This window comes from Aythya ferina (assembly GCF_964211825.1).
Source record: "Aythya ferina genome assembly, chromosome: 4".
Taxonomy (NCBI): Eukaryota; Metazoa; Chordata; class Aves; order Anseriformes; family Anatidae; genus Aythya; species Aythya ferina.
This window is the reverse complement of record NC_140300.1, coordinates 56973843-56986913: the sequence shown is the minus strand read 5'-3', so window position 1 is coordinate 56986913 and position 13071 is coordinate 56973843. Positions and strand designations below refer to the sequence as shown.

The 13071-nt window shown below is 39.0% G+C and overlaps 1 protein-coding gene across 3 annotated transcripts in view; it reads left to right on the top strand.

The window, feature by feature from the left end:
- The window catches only part of ACSL1 (acyl-CoA synthetase long chain family member 1), a 37831-nt gene extending 26486 nt beyond the window's left edge, over window positions 1-11345 (top strand). For all 3 annotated transcript variants that reach the window (XM_084518950.1, XM_084518951.1, XM_084518952.1), the window contains exons 12-21: window positions 1030-1164; window positions 2757-2891; window positions 3819-3914; window positions 4907-4979; window positions 5643-5731; window positions 7691-7807; window positions 8374-8517; window positions 9309-9410; window positions 9486-9557; window positions 9749-11345. In XM_084518950.1, coding sequence (XP_084375076.1) covers window positions 1030-1164; window positions 2757-2891; window positions 3819-3914; window positions 4907-4979; window positions 5643-5731; window positions 7691-7807; window positions 8374-8517; window positions 9309-9410; window positions 9486-9557; window positions 9749-9889 — 1104 coding nt within the window. In that variant the 3' untranslated portion in view covers window positions 9890-11345. The remainder of the gene's footprint in view (window positions 1-1029; window positions 1165-2756; window positions 2892-3818; window positions 3915-4906; window positions 4980-5642; window positions 5732-7690; window positions 7808-8373; window positions 8518-9308; window positions 9411-9485; window positions 9558-9748) is intronic.
- Window positions 11346-13071: the final 1726 nt, after the last annotated feature.

The window sequence follows — 13071 nt, the reverse complement described above, 5'->3', positions numbered from 1 at the left end:
AGGGAGCTCTGGACTGTCCTAACCAGTAGTCTTAATTATGGGCTGAAAGGCCCTTAGTAGGTGATGCATAAGATGTCTGAGGAAATAGCATCATTCTAGTTGCATGTATAGTAAAGGCATGGCAGTCTTGTACTTGAAGTTTAACTCAGCTCCTTTAGGTGAGATAGAAAACCAATTTGAATTGGGGTACAGCCAGATTTGATATACAAGGGAATAACAGCCTCCATGCAAGTGTGAAAAGATGCATAGGGCTGGAAGCAGTCCCACGGTTTCAGTTTGGAGCCCTGAGCTTTCTACTGAAGGGGTTAAGTCTATATGTCTATGTAGTATGTGTAAATATACAATTACACACATATGTAAGCATATATATTATGAAGAAAGTAGATGCACCCCAAGATTTATGAGTGTCCTTAGGCTTGAAGGAAGAGGTGTGCAGGGGAAGGGGGAAGAAATAAAAACTAGTAGGTATGGAGAAACACAGAAAAGTAGGGCTGCTATTAAAAAGAATAAATAGGCTGTATAGGTGTGGTGGGTAGAGAGCTTCTAGGCTAATAGAGAACACAGAACACTGCGGGATTGTCTGCCTTCCATGGTGTAGGTCTGAAGTGGTACAGAAATAAGCAGTGGCTATGCTAGAATCTTCCAGAGAGCATCCTGAACACCTGACAAAAAAATCCTTGTTTGTTCAATCTTGTTGGCAAACAGTAAGGAAAACCAGAGTGCAAGAGAATACTACACAAGTAGCACACAGCAGAGATCCCTGCTGGATCAGTACGTGGTATATGTTGACTTCAAATGCAGATTTGCTAGTCTGTAGCAGGGAACAAAGTTCTAGTATTTGAGCTTGTTAGACGTTTAAAATAGAGGACTTCAATATTTAGCTACCTCTGAGCTGTACCTTATTTGACCAACTTCTTTGGTTAGGGACTTTTGTACAGTATTTCTGTTGGTCTTTGCCCCACATACAACAAACATGTCCTGCTATGCTTTATACATGCTGTCTTCAGACACTTTGCTCTTTTCTAACAGTGTGTGATTCTGTGCCATGGAGCTCGGATAGGATTCTTTCAAGGGGATATCAGACTACTTATGGATGACCTAAAAACACTACAGCCAACTGTATTCCCTGTAGTACCACGACTGCTGAACAGAATGTTTGACAAGGTAAGTCTAAAGCTGAGACTAAATCTGTGATGAGCTTTGAAAGACTTCCTGAAGTCTGATTAGGGCAGAAGTAACTGTTGTGCTCTGATGTTAAGTCAGTGCTCACAAATTGTTGTATCTCTCTAAAAGTGATGAATGTACAGGGAGAAGTACTGGCTGTATTAAAGTGTTTTCAGGCAGCCAATACTTGTTGGAGAGAACCAAGTCTAGTCAGACTGTTCTGTGCATTTGTTAACTTAAAGCAAAATAGTAAGTTCAAGTCCAGTCAGCACCATGAACATGAGGCTTAGTGTCCGCAGGCCACATTTTTAGCATCTGACTCATGGAAGGGGATTTGCAAATCAAGGTCAGGTGTCTGCCTATGTTTGCATGGACAAGTACAAGTTTCCTACACAGCAGCCAGTATGTTCTAGCAGGAAGAACTATAAACCAGCCAGTCCGAAGTGCTGGAGAGAGGGTGTGTCAGTAACCCTATTCTCTCCTGTGCTTGCTACTAACCTTCTCAGGGTCATCTGAGATGGGTATTCAGAAGTAGTTTCTTGGCCTTTCTACAGAAGATATTAAATCATTGTTTTTAATACAAATAGCTGACCCCTATGAGAATATAGCCAGAGGAGTTGGAGGATACAGGATGCAGTCTGGCTGCTAAAGAAATGGCAGACCTGTCTATGTTGCCTCAGTTGGGACAGTACTCCTCTCATGAGACTTGAGCAGCAGCAAGTGATGCAACATTCCGTTTGGTCACAGCAACTTCATCTGGAGGGGAGGAAATACTGAGGCCAACTGCCTGTAGTGCTTAAAACTTAAAATACCAGAGAAGAATGAAGGTCTGTATGTGTTGGAATTACAGAAACAGGGCTGAAGCTTAGAACTCCATTCTCCTTTCATGATCTCTTACTACGTGTTCCTAGTGCCATGAAAATCTCATTTCTGTGGCAGTTTCAACCTCTCAGCCTTGTAGTAATCTGGCATGTGAAGTTCCAAGTGGGAAATAGAGGTGACAAGCCCCATAATGCTGAATTGCTGCTGGGTTTTTGTCTCTCCAAGGGAATATACTATCTGTGGTTCTGTTAAGTCTGCTCTGTGGCTTCCTGGGAATGACCAGAAGGAAGCCTTAAAAAGTAATCTAAAAAGCAAGCTTATATATGTAAGAGATTGTAGACCCCTTCAGAAATGTCAAATATCAGTGTTTTCTAAAATGCTATTTATGCTTTTATTGATTTGTATTACTTTAACATGTTATGGTGATATGTACTCTAGACTATACTGAAGATTATGCTCAACTTGTATTTTAACCAAACTGGAATAGAAAAAGCAAGCAAAATGTCAATTTTCATTCATACTTAAATGAAGAAACTAAACATAAAGTTGTCCCCAGTTGGATGGGAAGAAAGGATTAAGCACTAGTTTTTGGTGTATACAAGAGGTAGAGAGGCCAAATCCAGAAATACTTCTTACCAGAAATATGATGCTTACCAGTAGGTGTCTGACTTGCTTGTTTTTCACTGTAAGAATCTTTGTGTACTACTTTTAAAAAAAAAAAAAGTGAATGACAGTCTGAGACTACTAATGTAAATCATCTTCCTTAATAGATTTTTGGGCAGGCAGATACATCATTAAAGAGGTGGATGCTGGATTTTGCTTCCAAGAGGAAAGAAGCAGAACTTAGAAGCGGTATAGTCAGAAACAACAGTTTCTGGGATAAAGTCATCTTCCGCAAAATACAGGTATGCTTGAAATTCTGAGTCTTTGTATTATGGATATTGGACCTCTTTTATTGCATCACTTATTTTTTCATGATTATTTTTGGGAAAGTTCCAGATGTGCTTACTTAATTACAGAACAGCAGTATGATGTGTTTTCAAATACTGGAAATGTAAAGCATCACTACATATGTTTTTTGTGGCTTATAGGCATCAGTTTGCAATTACTGAATTTGATATGGGTGGTTATAATCTGGTATGCTGTTTATCACTTATTAAAGATCATCTGGTTACTCAGAGTAAAATTCAAAACCTTTTTCCTACTACTTTCCAATTCTTCCTGTTCTGGTGGTATCAGTTAAGTGCATTCGGGAAGTTGCTCTAGAAGTCTGTTTCTTTAAAAGAACTTTAAAAGTAGCAAAAAGTAGCAGACTTTAAAAGAAGCAAACACCTGCCTTCTGAAGGAGGAATGCAGAATGTTGCCCAGTTGCTACATGTAGCCCTTACAGTTTCCTCACTGTCCATAACTAGCAAACTTGCCTGGTATTATGTTGGGTGGCTTGCAATGGCCTGTATCCTGGTTGCACAACACCCTCATGTGGCTGCTTTTATAGTATTCAGGTTATATGAGAAACCAACAGAAGGCAGGTTAAAAGTAAAAACCCTCAACTTAAGTTCTTTAGACTTCTGGCTGAGTCTATATTTCAGTGGCACAAAAGTATAGTCTTTGTAGATGCTGTGTATTTGAGATACTGTTTCTTCCAGCCATTAAAGAGATTAAAATGCTAAAACATTCCATGACGGACAACTTGCATAGGAGACTGAACTTCAGCTTTTAACATTTGTAGGTTGTGCATGTAGTCAGATAGTGACTGAGGGCAGAAGAGATAAAGACTCTAGAAATCTTTCTAAAATGCTTTTGGTGTCCACATTACCTTGTGTCTGTTGTAGGCAAGTTTGGGAGGAAGAGTAAGGCTGATGATCACAGGAGCAGCACCTATATCTGCAAGTGTACTGACCTTCCTGAGGACAGCTCTTGGCTGTCAGGTGAGTTCGTTGCTCTTGATCCAAAACCATAAACATTTTAGTACCTGATTTAAACTTTGATAGAAGAACACTTCTAGTGGTCTGATTATATGGGTAACTTGTTAGCATTCTTTTTGGAGCTGTACAAGTACATATTCCTTTCCAGAGTTTCTCTCAGACCTCCAAACCTTCTGTATTCATCCAAAGTCTCTATGGTAATTTCAATAACCATCTAAGCCTTCCTAAGGGAAAAACTTTCTCACTGGCAGCTGTATTCAATGATTAATGTTTTTGGATTAAGTTTCTGGACTTGCCTTGTCTACAGAAACATTCATAACTGTACTATAGAGTATCTCAAAGTTATGTAGTATTGGTTTGAAGATAATTCTAGGTAGAATCAGACAAACTTCAAAGGCAAAAGACATTTTTGAGCAAAGTATATGCCGCTTGAGGTAAAATCTGAATAACAGATTCTGATGGAACAAATATAAAATAGATTTCAAGGATGGAAAACATTGAAACGCTAAAACTTATGAGGTTTCTGTGACTTGAATACCTTCAGTGGTATGCTAGTATAGCAGTGAGCTCTAAACAGAAGAGGCAGTTCTGTCTTACATACAATACCCACAGTGCTGGGATGAGATACAGGGCATCAATTCCTGGTCGTCTTGGACAAACCTGTCCTTCAGCATCATGCATGAAGTCACTTCTAGTACATCTGTTTCTTCCTGTTGCACTGTACTGCTTTCTGACTTAAGAATATGGGTAACATTGTGACCTAGATAGGTGTCACACAGCATGTGAAACTATGAAATCTTGAGTAAATATTAACTGAAGATGGAATATCATTACTTGAAAGTCTTTATTGCAGTAAAGCTCTTTTTAATTCTTAAAGATGCTGAGGGTTATGCTAAATTCAAATTTAAACTGGATTAGAAAAAAAGCAAAATCTTATTCTTAATGAAGAAACTTTGAAAAAACAAGAATCTTAAGCTCTTGGTTTTATTTCCTAGTTCTATGAAGGTTATGGACAGACTGAATGCACAGCTGGATGCTCACTGTCAATGCCTGGTGACTGGACAGCAGGTACAGTGTTTAATGGTCTGCTTGTCTGTTAAACTTCAGGTTGCTATAGAAGCCACAGTCATGTTACTTAGCCTGTTAACACCTGCTTTAAAGAACTAGACTTTATTTTTCAAGTCAAGTAAGAAAGCTTTGAAAGGATCTTGAAGTTCCTAAATAGGTAGGAATGTTCAGTGAGTGAAGTTGTTAACAGGCTTTGCCCTTCTAGTTCAAGTAGATGTAGGAGAGAAGTTATACTAAAATGTATAGCCTTACAGAATAGAAATCTGTGTATAAACAGTGCTAGAAGTTTTAAGTGGCATTTCTGGTGTATTTGGAACAATCTGCATTTGTCAGCCATTTCATCTCTAGCTCTGTAACTGTAATTCTGATACTTGCAGTTACAGTAAGACTTTTGCTACTCTAGTACATCCACAGAGCAAAGATCCTGATTATACTAAAAAGAAAGCAAGCCTGAATAGATGGTTCAGTTTTTAAAGTTCAAGGGATATCTGAACTGAATGCTTCAGTCCCTACAAACTAAAAGCTATCAGTGTAATGGTATTAATGCGCTAAGTTGCCAGAAACTGATGTTCATCTCTTCCATTACTCTAGTATTTAGATAACTTATTACTTTAAAAACCTGATTAAACCCATTCAGGCTACTGAAGCTTTTCTGTTTAATAGGTCATGTTGGAGCACCAATGTCATGCAATATCATAAAGCTTGTTGATGTACAAGAAATGAATTATTTGGCTGCTAAAGGAGAGGGTGAGGTGAGTAACTTCAAAATGTCAAGCTTACTTGGATAAGGCAGGGGGAGTGTAGCTTAAGCAAGTAACTGGCTTGTGACTGCAAGCAATACATAATTGTGGTTATTTGCTAGTGACAAATCACTGGGCTACGCTTACCAGAAATGCTTAAGGAAAGAGCAGCGTTAAGATTCTTCCATGTTGTGCATGTGACCTTATCTCTAGTTTCCTTCAAAATCGTCTTGTCTTTAAATATGGTTTTAAAATTTAGTTGCTAAGGGAACTGAGTACATATTGTCTTAATGAAAAATGGTTAATGAGTCTTAATCTTGTTATGCTTCTCTTGCACTTGCTGTGAAAATTTGCTGAATTAGGAGTGAGTTTGGACTTAAATATAGTAGTACCTTAAAATTATCAGGTATCATCTTAGTCTCAGTTTTAACTTACTCAGTCAAATTCTTCTGGATTTGTCAAATGGTGTAACTTGTTTCACAGTACTGATGCCTATAGCTGTAAACTTGCTTTGCCTAAAAGAGGTCATCTTCCTCCTTGTCTGCCTGTTCTTTAGCTCTTATCTTCGGCTGGATTCAGCACTCCCAGTCTTCCTTTCTGAGAATAAGCTTCTGTTAGTCTCAGCTCTGTCAGCCTTTCTTTTCACTCTTGCCAGTTATCCATGTTCAAAAAAGATAAACTTGCAAGTAGAATTATGTTTATATGCAGATGAGGTCTTAGTGCCAGTTAGCAGGATATAGATAAATGGCTTGTCTAAACTGGGAAGAGTTGTCACCTACTGTTATCCAGTAATTACAGGAGTCATGAGAAGTTTGATCAATCAGCCTTTGACTTAACTAGGACATGCAGAGTTCTCTATACATCCTTCCAGATGAGCTCTTTTGTAGCAGAAATGACTGAGGTTTTAAAACATGGCCTTGGTTTGGTCATGAGTTTGGCACTGTCCTTTCAAGGCTATCAGAATCCCTGCTAATATTTTGACCTCTTATATTGATGACATCTGTTCATTGTACAGGAGTTCACCTGTATGTCTACATTTCATCTTAAGGTAAACACTAAAAATGCTTGGAATTATTTTTTTCTAGGAATTGGCCTCTGAACCGTATTAGCAATTCTCAGACTACAGGAAGTTACTGTCAGTCTCTAAAAATTCTTTAGCCAGTTCCTTGCTCACTTAATTGAAAATAATTAATAAATTAATTAAAACTTCCCTGTGGTTATCTAGCCAGGTCAACTGTATTTGTCTAGGTGATTAGTCCCTATTCTAGGTAATTCAGTCCCTATTAGCATTTATTACTGATTTGACTGTAACTTAGAACTAGATTCTCTACCCTATTCTTCTAGACCTCTCTTTTCTAAGGAGGTATCTTATTTAAGGATCAGCAGGACAATAATAAGAGCTCTTTCATCTCCCACAAGAAACAACGCTTCTATAGCTTTGACTATTGAGAAGAAAATACTTAAGTCTTGGATCACCTCTGGACACTTTGTGTTCTACCCCATGTTCCTGACTAGTTGCTCTATTATGTACTGTTTTATTGACAGACATTGTACTAATTGTTGTAGTGGATTGTAGGGTCAGACCTGTAACTATTTTTTGTGATGTTTCAGTTTTACCAAACCTAAAACTAACATTCTCAAGCTGAGAGGTGATTGCCAGATCCAGACATGAATTTCCTCAGATAAAGATAAGCTTACTCTGATAAATTCAGATTATTCAAATAACAAGCAGGAGTACTGCAGTTAAACTGAAAGAACAAACATGTGTGACTGCTTTTTATTACACTTCATACTAGTGGAAAATCTTAAGTCTTAAAGAGGACCTCAATGAATAGAGATTTTTCTACCGATGTGTAAATTTTGTCTTTGTAGTGGTGGTTATTGAGAGCTTTTGGAGAAAGCATTACTTGCAAATAGTGATTGCTGCTATGAAGGCAAGTTAATACACACTAATAAGCAACTCTTTTTCAGGTGTGTGTGAAAGGGCCAAATGTATTCCGTGGCTATTTGAAAGATCCAGAAAAAACAGCAGAAGCTATAGACAAAGATGGCTGGCTTCATACAGGAGATATTGGGAAATGGTTACCAGTAAGTTAACATTTTCTATATATATATATGAAACGTACTTCTATAGCTATTAGAAATTATTAAAAAAAAAAAAAACACTTGGTATTAAGAATGAATTAAGTGAAAGAAGAGTCCCTTTAGGAGAAGGAAGAATTATGTACATATACAAATCTGTATGCTTGTGGTTAAAAAGAAAAGGTGGTACAAATTCTGAGGTTGTCCTTAGTTCAGGTTAGATGGGTGCAGAAATTCAGGTTAGATGAGTGCAGAGCATGTTTTTTCAACACTAGTTTAACAGTACCCTAGCAGTATTCTACTGTGTTGCCAAAATTTAACTTATAGCAAACTGTCTTGGATCATACACAAAACTTAAATTCATATTAAACCAGAACTTAGGCAGTAGTGCTTCTGGTCTGTTGTAAAGCTTAACAGAGGGTCCAGAGTATCTTCTGAAGCAGAAATGCAAACTGTTGTTCATACACTTAATTTTGGTGTATTATATGACTTGCTGTGACACACTTAGTCTGTGTAGACTGATTATCACTTGAAGTGCCTCTTCTGAGTGGGAAATTTATTTCTGTCAACAGAATGGTACGTTGAAGATCATTGACCGGAAAAAACACATATTTAAACTAGCCCAGGGAGAGTACATAGCACCAGAGAAGATTGAAAATGTGTATCTGAGAAGTGAAGCACTTGCTCAAGTGTTTGTCCATGGAGAGAGCTTGCAGGTAGGCATTCTTTGGGTAATTAAAAACAATGCAAGGAAGAGATGAAAGGTGGAGAAGTCTTTCCTCATTCTTCCCCATCCTTAACTTTGCATCTGAAATCTTAACACATTTGTAGAGCTTAGGGAAATGGTTTAGTGGGGACTGTTAGCGTTAGGTCAGAGGTTGGACTCGATGACCTTGAGGTCTCTTCCAACCTAGAAAATTCTGTGAAAATTCTGTGATTCTGTGATTTTGTAGAATCAAAATTGAGTAGGAAAGATCAGCTAGTCCAATCCCCCTGCCATGGGTTGGGGACATCTTTCACTAGATCAGGTTGTTCAAAGCCCCATCCAACCTGAGTTTAGCACTGTCAGGGATGGGGTGTATCCATGGTTTCTCTGGGCAACCTGTTCCAATGTCTGTTTAGTATTAGACATGGTAGTTTCGAATCCACTTCAGATTCCACCAGTTATAACATGCTTCTGGATCTGGTTTCAGACCACATAGTAGAGCTGGATTAACTTAATTGATTATTAGGCACGGTAAATAAACTGCTAACAGCATGCATGGAAACAGTGTACCTGCCAAGATTTTCAATTTACATTTACAAAAACCTGAAGAGTATTTCAAGAGATTCTTTTATGAGCAGGCTTATGAACTGCACTCCTGTCTTAAAGCAGCAGAAAGCTGCTGAATTTCTAGTAGAATCAGAACTACCACCCAAAAGCAGACACTGACTAGTAGGTAGCATGTAGGAACTAGTGTTGCCTTAGATTCAAAATAAAAACAAAACCCTTCAAATTTCATTTTAGGCCTTCTTAATAGCTGTTGTGGTACCTGATCCTGAGACTTTGCGCAAATGGGCCAAGAAAAGAGGACTTGAAGGCTCATATGAAGAGCTCTGCAAAAACAAGGTGAGTGATACCTAATTAAACAGTTAGCTGTTCTGCATCAACTCTTTCAAGCTAAAAGTGTTCTTGTATCCACAGGATGTCAAAAAACACATTCTGGAAGACATGGTGAGGATTGGTAAAGAATCTGGTTTGAAGTCATTTGAACAGGTAAGATACAAATTAAAACCAGTTCCTGGATACTATGATCATTACTGAGATGTTTAAAGAATTAGGTGTCCAGCTGTAATTTGTATCTGCATTTCTTAAGTGATGGGCTTTGTTATATTTAGGCAATTTTTTGTTAATAGCCTTGTGTATTCCAAGGAATGTAGCTTAGCTATTATCTGTTTCTCTTCCAGGTTAAAGACATTATCATGCACACTGAAATGTTCTCTATTGAAAATGGCCTGCTGACACCAACACTGAAGGCGAAGAGACCGGAACTACGAAAATATTTCCAGTCACAGATAGATGAACTCTATGCTAATACCAAAATGTAACTGAGTGGATTGAGGAAAGTGTCACACGTCTGTCTACTGTTAGCCTTCATATCTGTAATTTGACTACAGCAAATATAGGGAAGGAAACTGTGCAATCATTAACTTGTACAAAAATGGGTACTTGCCATAGGAACATTGAAGAAATGGAACACTGCCTTACTGTCAAGTCGTGTTGCATACTGTTTTTATGGTGACCTACAATTTCCAAAAAGAGCCTTAACTATAAATGGTAACTATATATAAGTTATTTAAGACTTCATCAGCCAAAAATGGACTCTCCTTGAACAAGGAGCTAAGGTTTTCTTATTGCCAGCATGTTTGCTGTCTGCAGTATATTTTCCAGTTGTCAATTCAAAAAGGGATTTGGCAGGTTTGAAATGCCTAAGAATCTTGCATCCTCAGAAGGATTACACTAACCTGTGCAAAAAAAAAACCTTACAGTTGTATAGCTGGTATCACATCTTGCATTGGTCCTAATATTAATTTGGGCAAGGCATCTGAGTTTCTTCCCTTCTGTCTACAGCCAGTTCTGAGGCTTACTTTTGTAAGGTAGAAGTCAGAACTCCACCCAAAGGAGACTGATTAATACAGGTTCAGAGTAAGTCTGGATTTGGTGGTTCTGCACTAGCAGTGTAGATGCAGTAAATTTGGCAAGTTGTAGCCTCTGCTACATTAATGTAATTCCAGAGCGGTGCCAGTCCTGTAAGAGAACAGACACTAACTCTGGCAAGAACACTAGAGATCCAGAAACAAAAACCATTCAGGAGGGTAGGCTATGCTGACAGGCAGGTAAACATTGCACCTGTACTAGCCACTTGTTTCCTTGTAATGAACGTGTATTTAAAATGCACTTTAAAAAGTGCCAGGTCCCCTGTAAGCAGAATAGCTTCTGCCATAACCTCTGTTTTCTGTGCTTTGTGTATGAGCCACTGAGTATTCTTCACTGAATAGCAAAATAGGTCAGGTAGAATGTTTTTTGCCTGATGCTTTGCAGTAATTGGAAGCATTCAGATATGCCAACAGAACTGTGTTGGCACTGTATAGGTATTTGTTCAGGGATGAGAAAGTAATTCCCAGATAAACTACAAAACTATTTACCTTCTGTTTCAGAAATCAGCAAAAATAAGCCTTATGGCATAAGTCTCTTGCTATTCTTAACAGAGCTGGTTTTGCATTAGCATTCATTGCTGTTTTTTGAAAACATGGATATATGTAAAATACAAGCACAACAAGGTTTGCACTAAGATTTGTGTGTGATTGTAATGCACTACTCTGTAGCATAATTTCATACATGTGTGCAATTAAGGTACACAAATCCAAGTCAACTGTTAGAGCAGTAGTTTGTTACATTGGAATTCAAATGTTTGCTTAGTGTTGGCTATTTCTATGTTTTATAAAACCAAAACAATTTTCAAAACCAATGAAGGAAACCAAAATAAATATTTCTGCATTTCAACTCAGTGAAGTATTTGTTTAATCAAGGGATGATGCTACTGACTAGCAAGTAGAAGCATAATACGGTAATTCTGACAAGCTGTAAAACTCCAGTGCTACAACCATGTTACCTAGCACAGGATCAGTGCTGCTTGTTGACGCTTTGTTTAGAAGGTAACTGTGCTTTGATCTGATACTTATGTGTAGGTTTTTGACCAATATCTTCAAGAAAGGGATGCTACTGTGTAATAGCATAAATCTATCTTTGTTGTCAGTGTAGTTTGGTGTTCTTTTCCTCTTAGCTTATGATAAGCTGTAGCTTTACTGATAGTACTGCTTTTGGGTGGTTACTGTTCCTCTGTGTATAATTGTTCCCCCCACACTGTGCCTCTGGCCTTGATATGATATGAAGATCTATCACTCACTCTAGATAGTGACTCAATTATGTTCCTAGGCAGCCTGTTCCAACTTCTTGTCTCCTACTTAGTGCCTACTTAGACCAGCCACCACCTTGCTATAGCCTCCCTTAAGGTAATTGTAGAGCATGATGAGAATTGTAGAATGTGATACTCTACTGCATGTCTCAATGGGAAAAAAAGGCTAAAAGATGCTTGAACTGCATCTAAGGCCTGTTCTTGACACATCCTATCAAAAAGTTTTCTGTAGAAGCTGTTGATCAGAACAGCCAAGACAATACTAGAGTCTATAATTTGCTTGAAGGACTGTCCATAAACCTCAGGTAACAAGCAATAATACAAAGAAGTCACCTTAGCTTATCCTCTTGAATGGGGGGGGGGAGTTGGGGCAGACAGCAGTAAGTTTTCAGAATACCCTAAGGAAGAATACCCAAACCTGCAGATGAGGAGTTGAGGAATTAAAAGAACCCATCCCCAACCTTTTGAAAACTAAAAGGGTTTTGTTTTGTTGACAGATAGCTAAACCTCTGTTAAGCCATCTAAACATAGCCTAAATGTGATTACATTGGGCTGGGGGCTAGTCACTAATGTGGTTCTGCAGGGTTCCACTTAGGGGACAGTTCTAGTCAATGTTTTCATAAATGATGTGGATGCAGGACTCCAATGTGCACTAAGTGAGCTTGCAAATAACACTAAGAGGAGCTGTTGACTATCTTGAGTGTGGAGAGGACTTGCAGAGAGATCTTCTCTAATTAAGAGGTCAGAGCAATCACCAATGTTATGAAGTTTAATGAGCAAATGTGAGCTTCTGTGCCTGGAATAGAGCAATCCCAGATACCCATGCAGATTGGGGGATGAAAGGCTGGAGAGTAGCCCTGCAGAAAGGGATCTGGGGGGTTTTGGTCAACAGCAGTTTGTATAGTTTGTATAAGAGGCAGTGTGCCCCAGCACAGCAGTGCTAGCTGGTCAAGGGAAAGGACTGTCCTGCTCTGCTCTGTGCTGCTGTGGCCTCATCTCAAGTACTGTGTGCACCACAATATAAGGACATAAAACTATTAAGAGTATCCAAAGGAAGGACATGAAGATGATGACAGGTCTAGAGAGCAAGACATGAGGAGGGGCTGAGGTCCCTGGGTTTGTCCAGCCCCGAGCAGAGCTGGCTGAGGGGAGGCCTCATGGCGGCCTGCAGCTCCCTCACGAGGGGAGCGGAGGGGCAGGTGCTGAGCTCTGCTCTCTGGGGACAGTGACAGGACCCGAGGGAACGGCATGGAGCTGGGACAGGGGAGGGTCAGGCTGGGGGTTAGGGAGAGGTTCTGCACCCAGAGGGTGGTC